Source organism: Plecotus auritus, assembly GCF_963455305.1.
Source record: "Plecotus auritus genome assembly, chromosome: 5".
Lineage (NCBI taxonomy): Eukaryota > Metazoa > Chordata > Mammalia > Chiroptera > Vespertilionidae > Plecotus > Plecotus auritus.
Genome location: NC_137776.1, coordinates 142,684,992 through 142,712,661, shown reverse-complemented (window position 1 = coordinate 142,712,661; position 27,670 = coordinate 142,684,992). Strand labels below are relative to the sequence as shown.

The 27,670-nt window shown below is 39.8% G+C and overlaps 1 protein-coding gene across 1 annotated transcript in view; it reads right to left on the bottom strand.

Annotated features, from left to right (window-relative positions):
• Positions 1–27,670, bottom strand: part of GDA (guanine deaminase) — a gene marked incomplete at both ends in the record, with an annotated part of 66,933 nt that overhangs the window by 21,869 nt on the left and 17,394 nt on the right. Inside the window, 4 exons of the mRNA XM_080669396.1 lie at positions 614–719; positions 3,088–3,175; positions 11,413–11,584; positions 14,682–14,770. Coding sequence (XP_080525522.1) covers positions 614–719; positions 3,088–3,175; positions 11,413–11,584; positions 14,682–14,770 — 455 coding nt within the window. The remainder of the gene's footprint in view (positions 1–613; positions 720–3,087; positions 3,176–11,412; positions 11,585–14,681; positions 14,771–27,670) is intronic.

Below are 27,670 nucleotides of genomic sequence, written 5' to 3'. Positions count from 1 at the left end.
AAAGAGTTCAAACCCGTGTTGCTCAAGAGTCAACTGTAACTTAAGGAGCAGGCCACACACACACTTAAAGCAAGTCCAACATACAGGAGAAGACCAGATCTATAATAAAGGAGAGGGAGAGTGTAAATCATTCACTTCAAAAAAGAATCCCTCATTTTACAAAGGGGCTTATCCTAGGACTCCTATAACAAGTTCCCGCCCAGCTGCCATGGCTCAGTGGTTGAGTGTTGACCTATGAACCAGGAGGTCACCATTCAATTCCCAGTTAGGGCACATGCCCGGGTTGCAGGCTTGGATTCTGCAGGAGGCAGCCAATCAATGAGTCTCTCTCATCACCTCTGTTTCCATCCCTCCTTTCCTCTCTGAAATCAATAAAAATATATTTTAAAAAAACACACACAAGTTCCAAGAAGCTTTAAGATATAATTTAGTATACAAAAATAGTATGGAATGCAATGGTTTCCTTAGGACCAGATCAATTTCATAAAGTTGGGCAAACCCACACTGGAACATGTGCACATCCCGCCTGGTTCAGAGAGGTTTTCTCTCTCCATCTCCAACTCCATCAGTGCAGCAGAAGGACCACTCACAAGACAAATCAAGATGAACATACCTCTCTGTTTCCTCGATTGATTCCTCAGTGGTTTCCTTGTATTCTGGAACAGTGTCATTCATATCCATGCAGACTTTGCCCACAAATGCCCGCTGCCCAAATTTATCTGTGAGGCACACAGAAAAAGAACCTAAAGTCATGTGTCTTTCCCACACAGGACCTTCTCTGAGCCTTTCAAAAACATGTTTAGATTAAAATCATTATGAAAACTAGGTGAGAATATGAAAGATTACCGATTAAGAACAATAACAACAACAAAACCCCCCTAAGTTCTATAAGTAGTAAATATTCTTCCACCCATCACATCAACCACCCCCTCCCCAACTCCCACTTCTAGGCTGGCCAGGTAATAACTGGGTGTTTTTACTTATTACTCAGTTTTTTTCTTTGCTTACACAGTTTGCCTATATTTTTACTCAAGTCCTAACTATCCTTGTTCCCATTTTATTGCCTGGAAAAGAGAGGGCAGCCTCCGATCTGGTGTAACACTATTCGACCTTGCCACCTTGTTTCTTGTCTCTTCCTTCTCCTTTCTCCAGGCTCCCAATCTCCCTTCTGTCTTCTACTCTACCACTGTCCTGCGGATGGAGTCCTTCTCTATACTCTCCCTCTGTTCTACAGAAAAAGCAGCAGCATCTAGTGATAAGGAAAGGGCACTGGAGTTAGACAGAATTGTTGGATTTGACTCCTTATTCCAAGATAGTGGATATTATTTGCTTAAGGTCTAAACCTATATGTGTCCAGTGTCCTCTGCTATGTGCAGGGTTAGAAGGAATATATCTAGTAATATATATAAAGTGCCTGGCACATGCTTAGAAAAGATATTGCCACTATTCTTAACTGTAGCTTTGCCAATATTATTATCTGTAAAATTTTATTTAGTCCTACTAGCAGCTCTCAACACTAAAGAACCTAGTCTAGTTAGAGGTTCTAGGAAGTCTATTTCAGCTAGGAAGTTGACTCTACATTGGGCAATGTTCATTTTTCTTAAAATGTCTCCACCTGTCATAAGAATCTCACAGAAATCTTTCTGCCTTTCTGTTTCCCTGTAATTCATTTTAATAACTGGCCATTAGATTGTTCTTTCTTAAAACAGCGCCTTGATCACATACCTCACCTGGCATCAAAACCTTCTTTGATTTTTTGATGCATATTCAAATCTCTCCACAGTCTGAATCCTCCCATTCGCCCAACCCCCTCTCCCACGCACTTCCCAGTCCTCGTGTAATGAATCCTGTCCTCCAGTTCAGCTACTCTGTTCCATGCTTCCAGTGTCACTATACACATTCCTGTCTTCATGCCTTTGTTCATGTTATTTTCCCTGTCTGAAGGACATTTTCTCTTTCCCCATCTTATTTTCCCTTTAAAGCCAAGTTTAAGACTCCCTTCCCTTCCATGAAGTCTTCCCAGATGTTCAGTTCTGGATTCTCTCTGTCTCCTCCCAAATGGCAATAGTTATTTTCAGCAGCATCTTTTAGGCCTTTGACATCAATGACCTAGTCTGCAAGCAGTAGCATCAGCATATCAGCCAACACCATTTACTAGCACCTGCTATGTGCTGGGCACTGTGATGGATACAAGTTTCAGAATCATCGACCTAAATCAAGTTTCCTCTCTCCTTACTAGCTATGTGAGTTGGGCATGTTTCATAGCCTCTCTGAGCATCAGTTTATCCATCTGTAACATGGGAACATAATAACTACCTTGGAAGGCTGTCTGCAACTGAGCTGACATAATCCATGTAGAGTGCTTTGCACAATGCAAGCGTCTTAATAAGAGCACTACAGCTCGGCTAGCATGGCTTAGTGGTTGAGAATCGACCTATGAATCAGGAGGTCATGGTTCAATTCCTGGCCAGGGAACATGACTGGGTTGCAGGCTCGATCCCCAGTGTGGGGTGTGGAGGAGGCAGCCGATCAATGACTCTCTCCCGTCATTGATATTTCTCTCTCTCTCTCTCTCTCTCTCTCTCTCTCTCTCTCTCTCTCTCTCTCTTCCTCTCTGAAATCAATAAAAAATATTTTTAAAAAGTGCACTACAGCTGTTCCTAAAGTTACTGATCAATGTGTGTAGTTATTAATCAATTAATCCTATCTGGCTCTTGTGTTCCCAGCAATTTGCACAGTGCCCTAAGTCTAACCAACAGCCAAGATATATGTCTGCTGATTATAATAAACTGTTGCCATTACTAGAATTAATAAACCTGCTCCAAAAAGCCCTAAGCTAATACATAAAATTCAGACCTATACACATCATTCTGGAACCAAAAACCATAAGTGAATAATCAAATTACCTAAATAATAAAAAACATCCAGGGGCCACAGTAATACAAAGACACCTAATTACTTGCAAGGAATGCAATGTCAAATTTTAGTAATTAAAAGGCAAGATTGCACATAAGTTTAACTCCCTGCCAGACATGGTTTGGCTGGCTTTGCTGGATGTACCCATAAAGTGTGCCTTCATCTCCTCACCTGTAATTTCCGCAAGGAGCAGGGATGAGTCAGTGTAAATTGTTGTAAAGTAACAAGCTGTGGTTGTTCCATTCTTCAGTGTTCTCCTCTAAAAATACACCACAAAAACCATAAGTCGCATGTGCCAAGAAAGTCACGTGGCTATACAGATGAAAATAGAATTCTAGGTCCCAATTTTAAAATGTTTTTATTTAAAGATATGCCACCTCGATATGAAATACAGTTCACATAAATGGCAAAGGTACTGATATTCCAAAAGTGTGAGCTGGAGGAGAACTTGATATTTTTGATTTCCTAGATTCATAGTTCTGTGTTGCAGAATTCATTAAATAGGATGCTAATTAATTCCTTATCTTTTAGGTTTGGCTGAGCATATGCAAACTTATTGCATCTGGGAGTGAATAAAGGATATTTTTCTGTCTATTACAGGGTAAAATAATTTAGCCAGACTTCTCATTCAAGCTGGCAGATCGGTCACATGCATCTCTTTCTCTTCCTTAGCGAATTTCCACTAAAATAACAGTAAAAGAGTACAAAATTTATTCACCATCAAGAGGAACATAAGAAGAGACATGAACAGAAAAAAACATTTCAACATCTCCTTGGAACACAAAGAATATGGAAGAGAACCTGAAAGTAACTTAGGAAGAGAGAGAGAAAGAGAGAGAGAGAGAGAGAGAGAGAGAGAGAGAGAGAGAGAGAGAGAGAGGCATGTGGTTGTTAACAGGGAATTGGTTCCAAGTCCGTCTACAGAAGACTAAGCCCTGGGAGGACCCTTCTTCTTCCTGTTGAAATCAGCCCATCACCCCTAACCTGCTCCTTGCAGGAGAGATTTACTCTTTGTAGAAACTGAGTAGTATTTGGAGTATGTAAGCCCCAAAGGACAAGGCAAGGCATAGTCTGAAAAGAAGAGGTTGAAGAGAAAATCTGGCTGATATCCAGGGGCCCTTAGTCAGCTTGCTAGAATGCCACACGCATTACTACCACCACTCCTGGCATGACTGAAGGACTCTTCCCTAGCGAAGATGAGTGGCTCTACAAGAAAGATGTCCTCACAATGACATGTGGGGCCCACAATTGAAAAGGCTATTTACTTCTTTCACTGTTCATCTTAAACTGAAGTTCACTAGTCAACAAGAGCTACCTCCACCCAGAGCTTCCGATCGACATGTTAGGGCATCACAGTTAAATGTGAAAGTATCAAACCAAGATGGCGGCATAGGTAAGCACCTAAACTTCTGCCTCACACAACAATTTCAAAACTACAACTAAAAGACAGAACGGACACCATCCAGAACCACAGGAAAGCTGGCTGAGTGAAAATTCTACAACTAGAAGGAAAGAGAAAAGCTCACAGAGAATTGGACATACGGCAAAGGGTCTTTGTGCGCGCAGAGAAGAAGGGCGGCTGAGAGCCTGGCTGACTTTCTCTGGCGGAAGGGGGAAGGAAGCCCCCGACCACACTGAACCCCAGTTCTGACTGCACTGAACCCCAGTTCCAGGCGAGCCCCTGGGGACCCATGCTCTTGTGGGGGGAATTTGGACTCTTGGGCGGAGACTCGGGAGCCAGGGAAGGCAGAGGTCTGAAGGTGCGCATGTGCCAGTGTGCACAAAGGCTGTGGAGGTTGCCACAGGCTTTCCCTAGTGGAAGGGAGTCAGAAGCTACTGACTGCACTGAGCCCCAGTTCTGACTGCACTGAACCCCAGTTCCAGGCGAGCCCCTGGGGACCCACACTCTTGTGAGGGGAATCTGGACTCTCGGGCGGAGACTCGGGAGCCGGGGAAGGCAGAGGTCTGAAGGCGCGCACATGCGCGCAAGGGCAAGGCTGACGGGAAGCCAAGACTGTCTGCTCCGCCCTGAGACTCCACCCCATCCAAGCTGAGCACAGAGGCTATTGCAATTTGGCAAGTCTAATCCTATAAGGCTGTCTCCAGCACCGAACTTCTCCCAGCATAGACACAGCTGATCCTTACAGCCAACTGGCCTGGAGGTCAATTCCTCCCAGTGATACCAACAACAATCAAGACTTCATTACAACAAGGCTGTACACACAGTCCACAAAGGGGTGCACCAAGAGTGTCCACCTCAGGTTAACTGGGGAGGCCGACCCACTGGGCCATATAGGAAACCTAGCACACAAATCTACCCTACCAACTCAGGGAAGCAGTGAAAATGCGGCGTCAAAGAAACAGATCACAAACGAAAGAAATGGAGGAAAACAAACGACTGGATATAGAATTCAAAACCACGGTTATAAGGCTTTTCAAGAATATCCTAGAAAAGGCCAATAAATATAACGAGACCCTCGAAGATATGAAAAAGGACCAACTAGAAATCAAACATACACTGACTGAAATAAAAAATATTATACAGAGACCCAACAACAGACTAGAGGAACACAAGAATCAAGTCAAAGAATTGAAATACAAAGAAGCAAAAAACACTCAACCGAAAAAGCAAAAAGAAAAAAAAATCCAAAAAGTTGAAGATAGTGTAAGAAGACTCTGGGACAACTTCAAGCGTACCAACATCAGAATTATGGGGGTGCCAGAAGAAGAGAGAGAGCAAGATACTGAAAACCTATTTGAAGAAATAATGACCGAAAACTTCCCCCACCTGGTGAAAGAAATAGACTTACAAGTCCAGGAAGTGCACAGAATCCCAAACAAAAGGAATCCAAAGAGGACTACACCAAGACACATCATAATTAAAATGCCAAGAGCAAAAGACAAAGAGAGAATATTAAAAGCAGCAAGAGAAAAACAGTTAATTACCTACAAGAGAGCACCCATACGACTGTCAGCTGATTTCTCAACAGAAACTATGCAGACCAGACGGGAGTGGCAAGAAATTTTCAATGTGATGAATAGCAAGAACCTACAACCAAGATTACTCTACCCAGCAAAGCTATCATTCAGAATTGAAGGGCAGATAAAGAGCTTCACAGATAAGAAAAAGCTAAAGGAGTTCATCAACACCAAACCAGTATTATATGAAATGCTGAAAGGTAGTCTTAAAGAAGAGGAAGAAGAAAAAAGTAAAGATAAAAACTATGAACAACAAATACATATCTATCAACAAGTGAACCTAAAAATCAAGTGAATTAAAAACCTGAGGGACAGAATAATCTGGTGAATATAATAGAATCAGGGGCATAGAAAGGGAGTGGACTGATAATTCTCAGGGGTAAAGGGGTATGGGGGGGTTCATGAAGAGACTGGACAAAAATCATACACCTATGGATGAGGACAGTGGCGGGGAGGTAAGGGCAGAAGGTGGGGTGGGAACCGGGTGGAGGGGAGCTATGGAGGGGGGGGGGAGGAGAAACAATTGTAATAATCTGAATAAAGATTTATTTAAAAAAAATAAAGAAAAAAATGTGAATGTATGGCCCAGCTGGCGTGGCTCAGTGGTTGAGTGGCAACTTATGAACCAGGAGGTCGTGGTTCAATTTCCATTCAGGGCATGTGCCCAGGTTGTGGGCTCCATCCCCAGTAGGAGCTTGCAGGAGGCAGCCAATAATGATTCTCTCTCATCATGATGTTTCTATCTCCCTCTCCCTTCCTCTCTGTAATCAATAAAAAAAAAAATCTATATTTATAAAAGGCTAAGTGACCATCGCATCTGAAACAACCGAATGGACGACCGAACAGGCTGTGTGGGTTAGTGAGGGGAGACCAAACGACCGAGCAGCAGGCTGCTTGGGGCGACCAGGCTGGCGGGGGGGGGGGGGGGGGAGGGCAGTGAGTGGCAACTAGGCCAGCAGAGGGGGGCAGTGAGGGCTGATCAGGTTGTGGGGGGGCCAGTTGGGGTTGACCATGCTGGCAGGTGGTGCAGTAATGGGTGACCAGGCCAGCGGGGAGGGGGGCACTAAGGGGCGACTAGGCCGGCGAGGAGGGGGGGAGTTGGGGGTGCCCAGGCCAGCAGGGGGGCAGTTAGGTGCGATCAGGCAGGCAGGAAGGAGAGCAGTTAGGAGCCAATGGTCCTGGATTGTGAGTCAGACATCCCCCGAGGGGTCCCAGATTGGAAAGGGTGCAGGCTGGGCTGAGGAGACCCCCCCATGCACGAATTTCGTGCACCGGGCCTCTAGTTTTAAAATAAATAAATAGGTAGATAGATAGATAGATAAATGAGAATGTATGTTCAAAGTTTAACAGACTCTGGAGGAGAGCTGCTATGAAAAGGAGAAGGGGGAGAGAAAGTCTGGAAAAAATAATGGAGGAAACAGTCAGAAGGAAGCTTGACTAAAAACAAAAACAAAAAACTATGATTACGTTCAGAAAGAATTAAAGAAGATAATCGCATCTACAAGACAAGAACAGAATGCTATGAAAATAAAAGAATAAGAGCTCTCCAAAAGTAAACATTTTATAAGTGAAATTTGGAAGTCAATAGAAGGGTTGTAGGGTAAATTAAAAGAAAACCCCTCGGGAAAAAAAATACTTTGAACTTAAATAATAAGGAAGAACATACCCTATATCCCAAACAGCAGTCTCTATTCTGAGTCAGCCAAATGTTGAAGAAAGCAAATGAGAGCCAAGTGACATCGTTGGTTAGTTCCAAAGGTCAAGAGAATTTGAAAAGTTGGATTTTTTTATGTCAGTCTTTTCAAATTTTAAGACACTTTGCATATGAATAAAATACATCTGGCTGCTAATAGAGGATGATTAGAGCCTGTCAGCTAAAGACGAGGATGAGCCCTCTATCAGAATCACAAGTCCAGGGGAAGAGCTAGTACCAGAGACATCAAATTCAACCTCCAGCAACTCTGAAAGTGTCTGGATTCAGTGCACTCAGTAAATATTTACTGAATGAACACCCGAGGAAGCTGAATTACTAAGCAACAAGAGACATAAAATCAATTTCCTATATAATAAAAGGTTAATATGCAAATTGTCCCCTCGACTGGGAGTTCGACCAGGAGTTTGACCAGGGGGCAGGGTCGGCCAGCCAACCTCCCACATCCCTTCCCCCTGGGCCGTGCACACATTCGTGCACCAGGCCTCAAGTTCTTAGATAAATAGAATAGGACATGGTGTCCTTGCAAGAGGACAGGCTATAATAACAGCAGAGTGAATGAAGGACTTGCAAAATTAGACCACGTGTTCTTTAAGAGCATATACAGGAGCGTTAACATTTTTCTAATAGGAGTTACCAAAACGAAGAGTAGATTGCAGGGAAGAATATACTCAGAGAGAAAGAGAGAGAAATAAATTTCCCAAATTAGAAGAAAGACAGTAGTTCTCACACTGAATAAACTATGTATGAAAGATAATGAACTGAAAAAAAAATCTATAAGTGAAATTTCAGAACATCCTGAAGGCCAGCAAATTAGCCAGAATAGAAAGATAATCAGATTGACATCATCACATTAGATGCTGATGGGAAAATCATTTCAAGTAGAATTCTCTCTACAGCAAAAGTGCATCATCATTCAAGAGTCAGAAGAAAGTAAAACCATTTTTGGTAATTCAAGGATTTGGAATGTTTATCACCCACTTTATTAAAAAGGGATTCCAAGAAAATAAAAAAATGAATCCAAAAGAAAGACAGGGGATCCAAATAGCAAAAAAAAAAAAAAAAAAAGTGAAGTTCATTTTTAAATTAAGTGCTGATGTTGAAAAATTATAAACTGGAATGAAATTAAAATAAAATTTAAAATAGCAAATTTAAAAGTTAAAACTTATTTTAAATTAAGTGCACGTGGTAAAAAAATAAACTGAAACAAAAATCTCAGGTGATATATCACAGAACATGGTGAGGAGGGTATAACATGAAGAAGGGAAGGGTCTGTAAGATTCTTGCCTTGTATAGAGGAAAATGCTAGAAGACTTGTTTAACACTTTTAACAACTTAGTCTAATAGAGATGTAAAAAATGTCATGTCAACAGAGAAAACACAATCTTTAAAAAAATGTACAGATAACTATAAAAATTAACCTTTTGTTGGGTCATAAAAAATAATGAATCACTTTTCAAGAAAAGTAATCATACAAATTATATTCGCTAACCAGAGTAACGTGAAACTCAAAATTAAAACAGAAGTATTAGCAAACATTTTCTAAATTCTCAAAATTTTAATCACTTTTCTAAAATCTGGACTTGAAGGTGGAATCAAAGTCGAAAATTTCAGTTATTTAGCAATGAGGACAATGGAAATATTACCTATGGATGTAAAAAAAAAAAAAGAAAAAAACGAACAACTCTATGGTGCAAAACTGTGGTCTTGATTGCCAATTTGTTGAAGTATAGAACTGTTTTCTGAAGGAGAGAATAAAAAAACAAAAATGTCTGGATTCTATTCCTGGATACTGCCTTAGCACCCCGATACATTGCCAGGGGCAGTCTTCAGCCCAAGGACAGACTCTAGTTAACAAATCTGAACTTTCTTAGCCATAACCTTGGCTCATGCAATTCTCAAAGTGTGTGGGCCTGCTCATAATCAGAAATATTGGATGTGTGAACTGCAAATACCTGTTGAGAATAATACCTATCCTGTACTCACTGGCATCAAATTCTTACTCAAATCCCTGATTTAAGAAATAAGTCTATGGCCATACCACCCTGAACATGCCCAATCTTGTCTGATTTAAGAAATAAAATTTATGGAGTATGGCCTGGAGGGAGTATCTAAAACTACATGTTCTAGATACTCCCTCCAAACATAAAAGATGTACATATCTGGATTTTTTTTTTACCTTGACAGTATATATTTTGACATCAGAGCATGTAACTATATTGGAATATTTCTCTTAAATGTCAGTATGATAAATAGATATGCTTTACCTTAACAACTGTGTTTTTTTAATCATATAGTATAAAATTCAAAATTGATTTTTCTCTCTGGGTTACCTAGACATTTAAAGCCAAATTTGTGACAAACTCTAACAAATGCATGGATCCCCATGGCAGACATTTACCTCTTGGTTTTATTTTATTTTTCCTCTCCCCTTTTTTCCTTTGCCATGCTTTTGTGACTCATTTTCTTCTGTTGGATACTATGCAATTTTAAGATATCTCAAACCCTTTTTAGAACAATGCAAGGTATAAATAAATTTTGAAAATAAAAAGCTTTGGTGTGGTTAACACAATTCATTAACACAATGCAGCTCCATACACAACTTTAGTCCTCAGTTTTTCTGGTGTCATGAGGATGCATGCTAAATATGAAAACTCACATTTACACTGAATTTATAATGAAGTGAGGCAGGTGTATAAATGATAGCACTTGCTTTATTCTTCAAAGCTTGAGTGACACAAAACCAGGAAACTGGCAGGATAACTGGGTAGTATTTAAGGCTTACAATATTGCCATCATCACATAGCCATCACTTTAGGAGAAAATCCAGCAAAAATGCAGGATTATTTAGAGTGTACTGAATGATTAGAGGCAGTGGTCAGATAAGGAGGTATGTGCAGCTTTATTTCGCAACTGCAGAAGCTGTTTCTGGCTGCTAAGTGGGTTGGGCATAGGGTTGGGGCAGAAAGATGGGAAACGATTTTCTTGAGAGAGTGAAAGGAAGGGTATTTTTGGAGTCTTCAACATACAGTCCGCACACACTACAGCCACTGTTCAATGACTGAACTAGCCCCATAGTTCCCTCTAGTGGTGTTAATGCTCATCACAATCCCATATGCCCAGTAAAGGGACCATCCTATTTTTCCTCCTTGCAAAGTTACCAAAATAGCATGACACCCTTCTAACTGCAGTTTAAATTTTTAATTTTTAATTGCCTTGGGTATTTTTTAAAGCAAACACATAGAATGCTTTCCATCTGTCAGGTACTATTCTAAGAACCTTACAAATATTAACTGGCTTAATTATCATAACAATCCAGTGAAATAGATTCTCTCTCTCTCTCTCTCTCTCTCTCTCTCTCTCTCTCTCTCTCTCTCTCACACACACACACACACACACACACACAAACACACACACACACAGAGATGGGGAAGATGAGCTGCAGAACTTTCCAAAGGTTACTCAGCTATTCTATAGGGTCCCCAGAACCCTATAGAATTAGCAGGAGTAAGGGAACACACATATGTATTCAACCCAAATTTAGTGAAGTAACACACAAAAAGTAAAACATGGAGAGTGATGAGAGCCCATCCAATTGGGGAATCTGGGAATCTGAACTGAAGTTTGCTCTTTGCTAGTAACTAGCTGTGTAGATGAGGTGGTCACAAACTCACTGGGCTGTGAAAGAACTAAAATAAACCTCTGTAGCCCATTCTAGCCTTACCTGCCTGTGTTTTATGCTTAAAACATGCTCCCAAGAAATGGATGTTTCTACAGGTGACCAAACATCATAGCCCGGCACTTACGACAACTCTGGTATATACTTCTTCAGCGAAGTCCAAGTTCTGGAACTTGAGTTCTGTAGGAAACGTGTACTTGGTCAGCCACTGCAGAAGCGGCAGGTCTACGTTACTCCCAGCAAAGGAATACTGAGAGGCATGGATGTGTGTATCAACCAGCCCAGGCATGAAGAACTCACTGGAAATAAAGATGAGAGAAAAAGAATGTAATAGCATCTTTTGTCATTTTCCATATGTTTAAATCATGTTTTCTCTTGGCCATGATTGAACTGTTCATCCCACATCCATTTAGAGCTGATGCAAACAGATGACTGAATTCATCAAGTATTTAGAGATCAAGATAGAAAAGCGAAGCTCTGCTAGGAGAGAGCTAGCTCCTACGTTGAAATGACGGGTGTGAGGTTAATCACAGATGATGAAGGGAGGAAGAAGCCGAGGAGAGGGCCCTGAACACAAAGGACAGGTGTCAGAGAAACTGCTGGACAGATGCAGAGCTTGCTTTGAAAATATTTGGTAGTGAATGTTGCAATGGTAATGTAGGGGAGGAGAGAGAAAGCCACATTTTGTTTTCCACTAGGAGAAGTCCAAGCATGCTCTGAAGGTAGCAGAGATAAAAGAAGTAAAGGAGATAATTCAGGGTGCAAAGTCTTCCGAGGCGACAGAACACCAGAGACTTATTGCATCAGAAATGTGATTTTCATCCAGAAAAAGCTAACAATCCTTTTCAGGAAACAGGAAGCATTGTGGAAGGCTTAGTAATAGAAGCATTCACATAATCAAGGTCTAGTCCAGGACTTATATTACAGACATTTGTACGTGCTAGAGTGTGGTATGTGAGATTAGAGGTCACAGAGCCCCAAAGGAAGCTCAGGGATGCCAAGGTCATTTTTGGACGTGCAGTTTGTTAGTGGTCCAGCCAGGATTAGAACTCAGTTCTCTACCGCAGACCTTACTTATAGCTAAATCATAGCCATCAAAAGTCAAGCTGCAGGCAAAGCAGAGATGGGACTTAGAAGGTGAAGCAGAAAAGGTGAAAAGCTGTCCTTTCTTCTTTCCTCTTTTCACTTGACTTAATCACTGTCATAATTCCCTTAGAAAATCTCTACTTCCACCAGAAAAGAACATCAATTTCATATTTCAAACCTGTAGTGCAGGCCAGGCTGTCTCAGAACCGAAGGAAAAAGAACAATGTGTGCCCTACATACGCTTATTGAAACATTCACCTGTCTTCTAACCAAGTGGAAAACCTTAATAAAAGCGTTAGAATTAAAACATACAACTGTCTGTCTATAAAGGCCTGAGTTACTCAATCTCTTTGAACAACATCGTTAACCTGCTCTGGGAGCACAGAGCTGTTCGAAAACCACTCTTTTCTTGCACACAAAAAATACAAGGATATGAAACCAACAACATCCTGTCTTTATTTAAAATTTTGGCATTTTGTTCATCACGGATTTTTTTTGCATTAATTTTGATTTTTTTTAAATATTGCATTAAACTGTTACTTATATTGATTACTGAGTTTTTGCCTACCCCACCCCCCATAAATTCTGTGCCCAGGGTAAGTGCCTCACTCGTCTCACCCTAATCTTGGCCCTGCCAACCACTCTATGGTCCGTGGCCACAATCTGAACCACTCCTATCAAGGCGCTGCTCAGAGTTGCAATTTTCATTTAAAAAAAAATACACATTGTGCTGAGATAGACCTGTAGATACACAGAATCTATGAAACAGAAGATCAGAGACAGCATCTTCGGTGGTATTTTAATACTGACTTAAAAAAATTCAAACGCATATATCTTACGTGTTTAATATGTAAATCACTTTGCATTTTATATATGATTTTTCTTCAAAGACTTCAGTCATCCCCTAAAGTTTAACTTTTTTTCTTACCTTACCTCTTATTGGTGTTTTGTGCTTAGAGGTTCCTTTGCATCTTCATTTTTTTTTTATGATTTAATTCCAAAAGCAGCCTCATAAGGAGGGACTAAAAATGTGATGACCCACAAATGTGTTCGCCCCCTCCCCATCCTCCAATCACTTCACCATCCTCTCACCCCCTCCCAGCCTCCATCTTACCCACTCCCACGATTTCTTCTAACCTCTCATTCCCAAGGCACGCAAGCCTTGTTCCTCAACATTTATTCTCATGAAAATCTAGCAACAGGAAGAAGATGGTAACAGCAGAAGTCACTGGAATTATCTCCATGCTCACCGGATTCATCTCTATGCCCACTGCAAGCATGCAGGCCAACAGGGAGGCAGCAGAGAGAGAGAAGGAGGTAGGAGATGTGAGTATGAATGCAAATGTAACAAAACTTTATGGCCAGTTACCTCCGTCTCTCTGGACTGTCCCTCTGCCTTAAAGCCTTAGGGGTAACACAATTCACAGATCTGCTGCAGGGGACACTGTGGCCTAGGACAAGCCTTTTGCTAACAGCCTAGGAATCAAGCTCAGAGAAAGGAAGTGGCTTGCATTACAGTGAACAGCCACAAGCTGTAGCATGAAGATTCACACCACGTGTTCTAATTCCTACTTCAGTGTTCTTCTCATTACATTACTCTAAAGTCACTTTCCAAGTTAAGATGTTTTTAGAATGAAAATGATTTTGATTCACTTGGGAACTTTCACTGACTTTGGAAATATATGTGGCCTGAAACAAAATTAAATCGTTGAGTTAAAAAAGAAAAAGTATCTCCAAATCAAGTAGGCTACGTAGAATGTGGCCAATCACAAGAAACACGTTTTGAACAAATTACTTAAAACTACTAAAAATAATTGGAATATGAAATCGCAGCTCAAATGCATTTTTAGAGCTAGACCTTCCTTGACCATGCTGTCAGAGTTATTGCTCCCCAAATCTCCCTCTATCCTCCCAACAATGATCTCTATCATGCTCTTTCTTTATTTCCTTTACAGAAGGCTCACAAGCTAGCACTGCCATGCTTCCGTATCTGTGCACTTGTTTATGGTCTGTGTTCCCCAGGGGCTGTAAAGGGCTGTAAACCCTGCGAGGACAAGGACTTTATAGACTATTTTCACCTTCAAATCCCATTTCTTGCACATACTAAGCTCAACAAATATGTGCCAAAGAAGTAAATGAAAGATGGCAGCCTCCAGTAGTCAAAGTTTCTGTCCCTGTTCTCTACTTACCTCCCCTTCCCACCTCAACCTTAAAAAAATAAAAACGCCTCTTTGTCTCTCAAGGCAGTTTTCTTATCATTTGAACGAATTAATGGCATCCACAAAAGGGAAGAAGTTGGCTATGACTTACTGTTGGCTCAGTTCTCTTATCTCACACGGCTTGAAGCCCCATTCTTTGGCCAGCTTTTCTTGTTGAGATGCTTCTTCTAAAAACACTATCTTTAAAAGAAAGAAAGGAAAGAATTACAAATTAATGAAACATCATTTGTCACTACTAAATATCTAAATCTTTTAAAAAGAGACTATACTATAGCTGAGTTAATTTCAAAAGGTAGTTGATACCAAATGGGCTTGAGTTTAGAGGCAAAATGGCAGGTGTTTGCCTTTGCTTGCCCAAAGAAGTAAATTGCATGGTATTTCTTCTTCTCTACCATTCTACAGATATAAGTATGGCTTCAAAATTCTAATTTAAAGATACAGAGTACGAAAAATGGCTAATTGGGCCCTGGCTGGTGTGGTTCCATTGCTTGAGTGCCCCCCAATGCACCAAAGGTGGCTGGTTCAATTCCTGGTCAGGACACATAGTCAGGTTGTGAGTTTGATCCCAGTTGTAGGCAACAGATCGATGTCTCTCCCTCACATTGATGTTTCTTCTCTCTCTCTCTCTCTCTCTCTCTCTCTCTCTCTCTCTCTCTCTCTCTCTCTCTCCCTCCCCCCCCGACCCTTCCTCTATAAAATCAATAAAAAAGTTAAAAAAAAATACCGAATTGATATTTTATTCTTTCCCAGACCTGAAAATGATTACAGAAAACAATTGTTTATAGAAGGTATACCTCATTACAGATGACTGAAAGATTTTTGTTAGGATATTGTGGGAAACGAAAGTCCAGAGTACCCTAGTAGTGTATCATTGGGAAATTTATTAACACTGAATATAACTGCTCATAATTGCCTGACAATTGAGTCTTAGCATGAACTATGTTGTTCTGATACTAGATGTCTGCTATGTTCTTCTAGTACTGTGTTTGAGACACAAAAAGAGTGATCTTTTGTGTTACACTTATAAGGTCTGAAGCCCATGAGCCACAGCTGGGAAACCTCAATGGATCTCTTAGTTTTGCAAACGGCGGGTAACACCAGCACATACTTCACAAGGCTATTGTGAGGCCTAAATATGAACATTTAAGCAAACAAGTTAGCACATCCTTGGAACATGTTAAATTTTAGAAACATGATACCTATTGTTGATCATTTTTCAAGTATAGTGTGATTGCTTTCTCTATAAAAATGGATTACAAAGCAAGAAAGGACAAGGGACAATGAAACATATATGCAGGGAATACCCTGTTTCATTTTTAAATGTAATATTGTGAGAAAAAAACATTTCATGGAACATGAAATACTAAAAAAAACACACCTATAGATAAAATGCATCTAGTTAATTAGAAGCAAGGCAATATATGGCAAAAAATTTTGTTTATGGAACTGAAAATAAACTTCTGTATTCATTGAAGATATCCTTTTTTAAAAAATTAGAATATTTTTAGAAAAGAAATGAAGATGTAATTCCTACAAATAAGGAAAAGTAATTTGATGATTCAAAAAATACACTAGAATAAATAAATATCAAAGCAGATACATAATTAATGAAAATAGCTAACAAAGAACAGATAATATCTGTGCTAGGTAAAGAGCCCTAGAGCATGGAAAAGAATGGACCATAAAAACAGAATTTGTTAATATGTCTCAGACTGATTTACCATTAAAGCAATCAATCAATAATAAAATATTTGTAAAACACTGTATTCCCACATTTAAAAATATATTTGAGATAAATGTTTTTGAGAAAAATATAAATCATCAAAATTTATTCTGGAGAGATAGGAAAACTGAATGTACCAATAGCTTTAGAAAAATCTGATAAAGTTTTACTAACTCTTTAGGAAATCATATGGTTCAGAACAAATGCATATGTAACTTTAAATTTTCTAGCAGCCACACTAAATATGTGAGACAGAACAGGTAAAATTAATTTTAATGATATGTTTTATTAAACAACATAGATGGCCATGATAAAAGATTACCATGTCAAATTGAAATCAATATAAAATTATTCATTTTATTTGGGGGGTATTCCAGCTTTAAATTCCCAGGTGTATTTTGCATTTAAAGTATATTTCAACTGAGTTGCTAAATTTTCATGAGAAATATTTTATATATTTAGATTTTATGTAATTTACAAAAAGTAGACTCACATAAATAGGTTGTTCCAAAAACACTTAAAAGTTTTTCAAAACTGAGATGAGTATCACTTTTTAAATGTAAAATTAAATTAAAAATTAAAATAAGAAATAAAAAAGTTAGTTCATTGATCTTCCTAGCCACATTTCAAGTGCTTAATACACTGCATTGGACAGCACTCATTCAGAGAATTTCTTAGCCAAGTTTTTTCCAGCTAACAAAGAAAGATAATGTCTGTGCTAGGTAAAGAGCCCCAGAGTGTGGAAAAGAATGGACCTCTATTTTTACAAAGCTAGCATAATCCTCATAACAAAACCTGACAAAGCACATGCAACACATACGTAAACACATACATACAAACAGAGAGGGAAAATTACAAGCCAATGCCATTTGTTATTTGATAATATGGGTGCAAAAATAATCTCAATGATATATTGGCAATAAAAAGCAAAAGTATATTAAAATAATAATTCAGCATGTCTGCATCATGTAAGCCTCAATTATTCTGACCAAGCAAGACACATCTTCTACCAAGGTATAACAGATTTTTAGTAGTTAGGCAAGAACCCAACTCCTTAAAGACTGTTGGAATAGCCCTAACTGGTTTGGCATGATGGGGTCTCTCTTTTCCGCGTCCAGCACACGTAGAGGGGCTGGGGATTGAGGAAATATGAAAGAAAGAGACAAGACAACAAAATGGAAGGGAAAAGCTGGGAACCGGGTGGACCGCTGTCCTCTTCTGAGGGAGAGACAGTGACCCATAGCCCATAGAGCATGTTTATTTTATACCCCCAAATACCAGGAAGTTTCACCAAAAGTCAAGACAAAGGAGATTATTTGCATTCTTGAGTAGGCCCGAGCATTCCTGGTGCTTGACTGGATTTACATATCAAAAACTCTCTACCAGACACCTGGGCTGAAATGAAGGTCAAGCTGATAACACCCTTGCCTTTTTGGCAAAGCATGTTCCCAGGGCGTGGCTTTGCCTGTCGCCTTGGGTTCAGCTGACAATAATTAAAGAATGCCTATGTGCCTTCCCAGGCTCTCTCTACAGTTTGGCTCTGTGGATAGAGCGTTGGCCTGTGGACTGAAGGGTCCCGGGTTTGATTCCGTCCAAGGGTACATGCCCGGGGTTGTGGGCTCAATCCCCAGTAGGGGGCATGCAGAAGGCAACCAATCAATGATTCTCTGTCATCATTGATGTTTCTCTCTCTCTCCCTCTCCCTTCCTCTCTCTCTCTATAAAAAAAAAAAAAAAAGACTGCTGGCATAAACCCACCCACCCTCTTTACTGTTATCTTCAGTTGACACTCAAGCTGGAATTTCACCTGCTCCTCGCAAATACACCAGGGATCTTGATCTGTATCATCATTTTCATTAAAGTTCTGTGTTCCTTGTCCCTGACTGAGCTCCCTCCCACCCCTCTCCACTTATCAAAACCCTTCACTGCAACCTCTTGTTACTACCCCTCCATAAGCACCAAACTCTTCTATCCGTTCAGTATGTGCTCTGAGTTCCTCCCTCCTAGTAGCTGGGGCTCTACCCCAAGGACATGGCTTCCCCTGTGCTTCTCAAATGGCAGGTATTCAGACATCAGGCTCAGGCAATGAGTTTGATGCCTTTGTTACCCACCAAGGCCATTTCCAAACCATTTTTCCTTCAGCTTCTTGTAAACAAAGAAGGATCCTCTAAGACCTGCCCCTTTCAGCTTTCAAGAACATCTTTCCTCTCTTTTGTTGTTCTTCTTTACCAACCTTTCTCTCATTGTTCAAATCTGTTGATGCCTGCCTCACACTCTTTCTTTCCACTCCACACCCTGCTCTTTCTTCCTTATATCAACCTGGACAAGCCTTTTGAAACCATGGCCAGCTACTTCCATGAATTCATCTTCAGTCATTTGTTCATGAACAAATGAAGTTCATGAACTTCACATGATAACTGCTCTACCTCTAAAACTCCCAAATCACAATTTCTTATTTTACCTATGTGTTATTTCAACTACTCCAACCAATCCTCCATCTTTTTAAGGCAATCTCCCTTTACCTTCTCCCCTCCACTTTTCCTCAGTTCATCAGCGGTCTTCTTTCACCATTTTCCTTGTCCAGCTTAGATTCTACTATGTATCATTTTGTACTGCTTATGAATTTTAGTTAACCTACCCCTGGCACAAGTTCAACCCTAAATCAACACAACTGCCCCCTCTTCTGGGTTGCATGCACATGGTAAATGGAATATCCACTCATCAAGCTCAAATGTGCTACTACCAATGCCTGTGCCTGGCACCCTAAGATATTTCTTTAGCACTGTGGTCTTTACTTTCAATAAAATTTACAGGAGACCTAATTGCTTATCTGCTGACGGATTATTAAAAATATTTTTGATGATAGATTAATATATTATTTTTATCAAATAACTCAGGAGTTCAAAGAATTGAGAGATATTGCTCCTCCCATCACCATCTACTTGATTTGTGTGCAAATAATTCTGAGCACTTTCTCCTGTAAAAATAGAAAAATTAGAAAAAAATGATGGTGCTCATATTTCATTCATTCTATGAAGTAACACTCATCTATAGATATATTTATGTGGTTGGAGTAAAAAACAGCCTTTTAATTTCACATTTAACAAATTGCCTTTCAACATGTGTAATATATATTTTAAAACTTCCTTTAGGTCCCAGGAAGTTTTAAACATTTAAATTTACAAGCACAAATTTTATTTTACTGGTTGGTCAATAAAAGACGTTCAAGTGTAAAACTAGATTTCATTAGCACAACCCTGTAAGGAAAGTAGAATAGAATTAGTAATTCAAGGGACTACATAGCATTTTAGATCTTTAAGGAGCAGCTAGCTTATGATTCTTAGAAAACAGGTTAAAGTAGATATCAAATCACTATACTTTCATTCCATCAGACACATTAGAAAATAATGTCACAGTGTCCATCAATAGATGAAGAGATAAAGAAGTGGAGGGGGCCGGGGAGAGAGAGAGAAACACCAATGTAAGAAAGAAACATTGATTGGTTGCCTCCAGCATGCTCCCTGACTGGCAGAGAGCAAACCCGCCCTTGACTGGGACTCAAACCTATGACCGTTTGGTGCACTGTCCGATGCTCTAATCACTGAGAAACACTGGCCAGGGTTTGAGATTTATTTTTAAGAAACCTCTAAAAATGTTTTGGAAAACAAATATGGCAAAACTACAATGGCAACGGGTCTTTCAACCTGGAGTTACCTGGGTTTATGTGGCCCTTCATTCACTTATTCAAGCATTCACCTTTAAAAGTGCCTATTATGGCCATGGTCTCCTCTTCACAGCCAGAGACTAGGGGGACTGGCAAGCACATACAGCAGTCATTAAAAAAACAAATTTCATAAAATCATAAAGTCATAGATGGTGCCAGCTGTCAGAAACCTTTCCATCTGACCCCTTTGGTTTCCAGATGAGGAAATTAAATCCCTTCTGTTAAGCCATGCCTCCAAACGTTCTCTTACTTGAAACTGGGACTATTTAGGATGAGCAATAACGAGAATGTCAAGAATACTAAAGCCAAAAGCAGATGAGTAATGACTATCAGCTAAAGAAAAAAATATCTGCAAGATAAAGGCTTCAAACACCAGATGGCCAATCTGGGCAAGAGGCTTGTTGCTATGGAACAGAGTAAACTGCTCTTCAGGCCATTGTGAAATAGCTCGGCCATCCAACAAAATAAGGTAAGATATATTGCAACCCATTACACAAAATCCACTCTTAGGCACTGTGATGGGAGATAAAATCAGATAAAAATATGTGGCCTCAAGATTTCTGAAATTTTGGACACAGATGAAAATTGCCATATTAGCTCAATTCACCTCAAACAGATTAATGGAAAAGAAAGATGAAGTGAGATTGCCTTAAAAAAAAAAAAAAAGTCAGCCTATCAAGGTAGAATCAAGCAAATTCATGTTACAATGTCACCAAAGGGAAGCATGAGGTACTTAGATGTTCAGGTCCAAGATTCCTATTTCACAGGTAAGGAAAGGGACCAGGTAATGTGAATTGGCCAAGGTCACAGAGCAGGCCAGGACTATCTGCTGGACTTGACCCATCTTCTCAGAGATTCTTCCACATCTCTATGCCTGCTTCTCTAACAGTATAAACCAACCTCTGATGCAGGCTCCTCATAAGATGCATGCAAATTGAGACTGCATAATTTGTGGCTTATGCTAGTGTTCCTAGGAAGCATTATTTTAATTTATGATTGTTTGCAACTTGTAATAAATTTCAACAATTTTTTCCTTTAAATTCAAGGCATGATAAAATACTCTTAGAAAAGTACAAATTCTGGCAGCCTTACAAGCCCCACTTTGCTGTAGAAAACATATATTTTTGATAGATAAAACAATAACTTTAGTATTTTTCTGACCTCTATTGAAGACATCACCAATGACTCATTGGTATTTAGTAACTTTTTATTAGAAAAATAAGGCAACATGTTCCAAAATGATGTCTGGTAATAAAAATACTTAAATGTACTTACTCTCTTCAAGACACTGCCCTATACACTTTACATGTATTAACTCATTTAAACCTCGCAAGACCCCTTAGAGGTACATACTATTACTAGCCCCATTTTCAGATAAGAAAATGGAGGCACAGAAAGGTTAAGTACCTTGTCCAAGATTATACAGCTGGTAGGTGGTAAATCTAGAATTTAAACCACTGTTGGCCTCCAGGCTGGGGACAATTAATGCTACATTTTAAAGAACTGTCTTTCATACAAAAATAAATAAATAAAACAGCCCTCTCCTTCCTTTATTTTATTTTTTTATAAAATATTTCTTGGTGCTTTTCCTTTTCCTTCTCTTCCCTTAATATAGCTCAGACTGGTGGGCCTGATGAGGCCAGGAATGTAAAGGTAGTCAGGTCTAAGGGGGTGATTAAGGCTGAGAAGGCTGATAGGTCCAGGGGAACTGGGCTGGGGAAGTGGAGAGTCAAATACAGAATAAGTGGGCAGGGATGTGGCTGAGGAGATAGCCACCAGGGTCAGGAGACTGATTACATATGGGGTACTAAGCAAATATTTTAATATATTGTGGATAATGAGAGCCAGGCTTCTCAGAAGGGAGTTACAAATATGGAGTGCTAGAAAAAAATCTATGTTATTGAATTTAAATGAAAGGTATTTGTGTCAACTCGTGGCTTTTTATTTATGTAGATCAATTATACATAGATATATGAACCAGGAGGTCTCAGTTTGATTTTACATCAGAGCACATGCCAGGGTTACAGGCTCAATCCCCAGTGGGGGCTTGCAGGAGGTAGCAGATTGATGATCTCATCTTTGATGTTTCTAGCCCTTTTTCTCTCTCCCTTCCTCTCTCTAAAATCAATAAAAACATATTTTTTTAAATGAGCATTTGGCATCATTTAATAAATTTTTCATGTGAAAATAATCAATGACTATTAAAACTAGTGGGTGAAAATTCATTGAGCAACAGGATATTTATGTAATTTCAAATTCTCTCTCCATAAAATTTTATTTTATAGAGTAAAATAGGAACTTTATGGTAGAGAAACCTGGTAAATACTACTCTAATCAAGTGAACAAAGTTAACATCAAGAGTAATGGAATAAATTGTGTGCCTGCTAATAGAATGCCCTGAGAAGAACACAGAATCACTTCTGTGATACTCAGGCCAAAAAAAAAAAAAAAAAAAAAAAAAGCATAAACTGCATCTAACCATGATAAAACACAAGGCAAACCCAAATTGAGAGACATTATTTTTTTTTAATTAATCTTTATTGTTGAGATTATTACAGATGTTCCTCTTTTTTCTTCCCATAGCTCCCTTGCACCCAGTTCCCACCCCACTCCAGGTCTTCGACACCCTATTGTCTGTATCCATAGGTAATGCGTACATGCATATAAGATCTTTGTCTAATCTCTTCCCGCACCCTCCATACACTCCCTTCCCTCTGAGAATCATCAGTCTGTTCCATTTCCATGCCCCTGATTCTATTCCATTCACCAGTTTATTCTGTTCATCAGATTTTTTATTCGTTTGATTTTTAGATTTACTTGTTGATTGATATGTATTTGTTATCACTTTGTTGTTCATATTTTTTATCTTTACCTTTTTTTTCTTCCTCTTCTTAAAGAATAACCTTCAGCATTTCATATAATACTTGTTTGATGGTGATGAACTCTTTTAGCATTTTCTTATCTGTGAAGCTCTTTATCTGCCCTTCAATTCTGAATGATAGCTTTGCTGGGTAGAGTAATCTTGGTTGTAGGTTCTTGCTATTCATCACCTTGAATATTTCTTGCCACTGCCTTGTGGCCTGAATAGTTTCTGTTGAGAAATCAGCTAACAGTTGTATGGGCACTCCCTTGTAGGTAACTGTTTTTCTCTTGCTGCTTTTAAGATTCTCTCTTTGTCTTTTGCCCTTGGCATTTTAATTATGGTGGGTATTGGTGTGGTCCTCTCTGGATTCTTCTTGTTTGGGGTTCTCTATGCTTCCTGGACTTGTAAGTCTATTTCTTTCACCAGGTAGGGGAAGTTTTCTGTCATTATTTCTTCTAATAGGTTTTCAGTATCTTTCTCTCTCTCTCCTGACACCCCCATAATTTGACTGTTGGTACACTTGAAGTTGTCCCAGAAGCTCCTTACACTATCTACATATTTTTGGATTCTTTTTTTTTTTTTTTTTTTTTTTGCTCTTCTGGTTGGGTATTTTTTGCTTCCTCATATTTCAAATCATTGATTTGATTCTCAGGATCCTCTAATCTACTGTTGAATCCTTATATATTATTCTTTATTTCAGTCAGTGTATGCTTAATTTCTGATTGGTCCTTTTCTTTTTTTTTTTTTTTTTTGGCATTCTCACTAAGATCCTTGAAAGTCTTACTAAGTTTCTTGGAGGTTTCTAGAAGATTCTTGAGTAACCTTATAACCGTGGTTTTGAACTCTGTATCCAGTAGTTGGCTTTCTTACATTTCTTTCATTTGTGACACGTTTCTTTGTCTCTGCATTTTGGCTGCTTCCCTGTGTTTGTTTCTATGTATTGGGTAACTGCTAAGTCTCCTTGAGTTGATAGAGTGGCCTTGTGTAGTAGGTGTCTTCTAGGGCCCAGTGGCTCAGCCTCCCCAATCACCTGAGGTGGATGCTCTTGGCGCACCCCTTTGTGGGCTGTGTGCAGAGTTTTGTTGTAGTTGAGCCTTGATTGCTGTTGGTGTCACTGGGAGGAATTGACCTCCAGGCCAATTGGCTGTTGGGGACCAGCTCTGACTACAGTGGGAGAGCTGCTATGCACAGACACCCTTATGGAACAGGACTTGCTTCAGTGGGGCTTTGGTGCTCACTGAGTCTGCCCCTTGAGTGTGCCGCTTATGGATGTGAAGCATTGTAATCTGGTATGGTCTCACAGTGAGCACTGGTATACTGGCTCTTGGGTTTCCAGGAAGGTGCAAGGTCAGCCACTGCCTGGGGCCATCCAGCAGGAGCTACAGAGAGATCTGCAGATTCCTCCTCTTTGTATCAGGTTTAGAAGTGACCAGGCGAGGCCCAGCTGTGAAGCAAGGCAGGTTGTGCCTGTTTTGGGGCCTTTTATTGACAGGTTTGGGGCTCCCAGACCCAGCTGCAGCTTGTTTGACAGTTTTTTAGCCTGAGAAAGGACAGACCATTCATATGCAAAAGCTGCTTGGGTGGGGGTGTAAATTGGGAGGGGGCGGGGTCTCAGGGAATCACCAGGGCAGAGCAAACAGAAATGGCTGCCAATCAGCCCTACACTGGGGAGGTCCCAGCATGGGAACAATGACCACTGCGAACACCTCCAGCATTCCTGCCCTGCTGCCAGACAGTCCAGTTTCTCCCCATATGTGTCTGGGTCCCTGAGAGCCTCGCCTGGCACTGGAACTCAGAGGAAGTGGGAGCTTGTAAATTCAGTTCATGGTGCTGGCCTTTTAAGAAGGGCAGCTGGGTCTCCAGCAGGCTGTGTGTCACTCAGCCCCAATCTGCACTGGTTTTCACAGTCCGTAGTTCTTAAGGCCCGTAGGGACTTCTTTCCCCAGCTCTGGGACTCTGGGCTGGGGGTCTGGGACTCCTTGCTCCTCCAGGCGGCCTTCAAAGAGGCAATCTCCCTCCAGATTAAAAAAGTGGCACACCCGGGTGCCAGATCAGCCTGTTCCGTGCCTCTGCACCTTCTACCAGTCTCAGTGTGCTTTCTTCTATACTTCTCTAGTTGTAGTACTTCCACTCAGCCAGCTTTCCCGAGGTTCTGGATGATAGTTGTTCTGTATTTTAGTTGTAATTTTGATGTAGTTGTGGGAGGCAAGTACAGGCGTTTACCTATGCTGCCATCTGGGTTCTCTTGAGAGACATTCTTAAAACAAGATAAAATCTATCCGGTATTCTTGAAAATTATCCAGGGCATGGAAGACAAAGAAAGACCTATTCTAGATGGAAGACAATTCATGAAGCATCACAAGAAAATGAAACTTGTGGTGTGATTCTGGAGGGGATCCTGAACCAGAAAGGGGAAGAAAGCTAAGCAATAAGGACAATATTGGGCCAATGGGCAAAGTTTGAATGGATCTGTGGGTTATGTGGTGGAATTGCATCGGTGTTAATTTCCTGATCTAGATGATTGTACGTGATTATGTAAGACAGCATCATTGTGGGGGTTTTTAAGAAATACACATCAAAGTATTTAAACTGGAACAGCATGTCTGTACTTTCTCAATTAGTTCAGAAAAAAAACCTGTGTGTATTTACATATGCATATCTACATATGTCTGGAAAGAGTGCAGAAGAATGAGGAAGCAAATGTGGTAAATGTTAACTGTGGGGGAAATATATGAGAGTTATTTATACAATCTTTGTAACTTTTTAATAATTCTGCAGTGGTTTCAAAAAAATTTTTTTACTACAAAACTTATTTTATATGGTAACCAGAGTGGTATTTTAGGAGACAACTGCTGACATCGTGTGCTTTGATTTCAGAAAGGCATCTGATGGCACCAGAAAATTAACTTTATTGGACAAGCTCAAAAAAAGGCATGCTGGATGAAAACAGAGATGCAGAGATTCATATCTGGTTGTTTATTCCTACTCTCAAAAAGGTGATAACAGGACAAGAGAAGCATGGCTGGAGAACTCTAGAGACCCATCACCGAGCTCTGCCCAAGCCCTGTCTTATTAACAGGTTAGGTGTGAAATGGACAACACTTTGGAAGGGACCACTTGCTCCTTCGATAGCAAAATCCAGTTTTACAAACACATCCCCAAAGTAAGACTAACAAGATGAAGCTTAAAAGGAATGTAAATAAAATCTCACATTTACATTTAAAAAAAAATCTAATGCATAAGGTAAAGTAAGATGTATGAGGCTCTAAATTAATGGTATGGAATAATTGCCCATAAAACAGATTCTAACTAAGGTCAAATTTGTAGAAATATGGAGTCCCTGTTTTGCATGTGTCTGATACACATAAATTTCAGATGCCACAGTTTAGTTAAGTAACACCAGTCCCTTAACAACATGGTTCACGTATCAGTTACGATGGACTGTTAACTTTGAGTGACTGTATAAAGTACAAATGTGGCTTCTAGCTCTTCAGCCCACCACTTATTACACACATGATAGATGTACGTAGTGACCAGTGGCCAACCAGGTCACTTCTTCTGAAGTCTGTGATCATTGGTCACCGGGCATCTGTTACTCAGCTCACACACAGTGGAGCATGTGGTTGTGTTGCCTCCTCACTTCCCAGCGATAAACTCATGTGACATTTTACAGAAATGAACAGTCGGAAGAGTGAGCTGCTTAGTGAAGCACGGCAAAGAACTGAAAAGTGATGACATGAGAAGTAAAATTTGAACATAACATAAATGGAGCTATAGAAGAAATAGTTGGCCATGGAACATTGACATAGCCACCATTCAAGAAACTAGATCTACATCCAGTGAAACTTCACAGAGGTGAACTCATTGACATAAAAGATAATAGTGATTGAAGATATCTCAGAAGTGACACCAGCAAAAAAGGAAACATCTCCCATTAAAAGAACTCTTGGCACAGTATCTTAGAGATATTTCACAACACTGAGAGTTCAAAGGACGAAATGTTGGAAGCGGATTCACATTTATAAAGCAGGAGAAGAATGTGCCAAGGCAAACAAAAGGTGCTCACTCTATATTATAAGTTACATGATGAAAAGAAAAAGGCAAGCACTGTTCAAACTACTTTTGTTTTTTTAATAAAGAAATGAACACTTTAATTCTCTGTTTCTAATGTTTTAGATTACAGTATACTAAATGAACACTAGTTTCACTATTTTTTAATTTCTCCATGTATTTAGATCTGAAAGAGAAATTTTAATGTTTTAACAGAAGTTTCTAAAGGTGTCAGAATAATTGCAATTTTCCCAATGATTGTTATGATTACAAGCATGCCTCATTTTATTGCACTTCATTTTATTGGGCTTCATAGATGTTGCATTTTTTACATATTAAGGGCAATCCCTTCCATCAGCAAAAGGTTTATAATTTCCTTCATTGGGACATTCACTTTATTGTGGTCATCTGGAACCAAACCTGTAATATCTCCCAAGTATGATTGTACCTTGCAAGATTTCAATTTTCATGGTCATTTTATAAAATATATTTTTATTGATTTCAGAGGACAAGGGAGAGGGAGAAAGATAGAAACATCAACGATGAGAGAATCATTGATTGGCTGCTTCCTATACTCCACACACTGGGGATTGAGCCCGAAACCTGGGTATGTGCCCTGACCGAGAATCGAACCATGTCCTCCTGGTTCATAGGTCGATCAACCACTGAGTCGCTCTGGCCAGGCTTCACGGTCATTTCTTTCAGTCCTGCACTGCTGTGC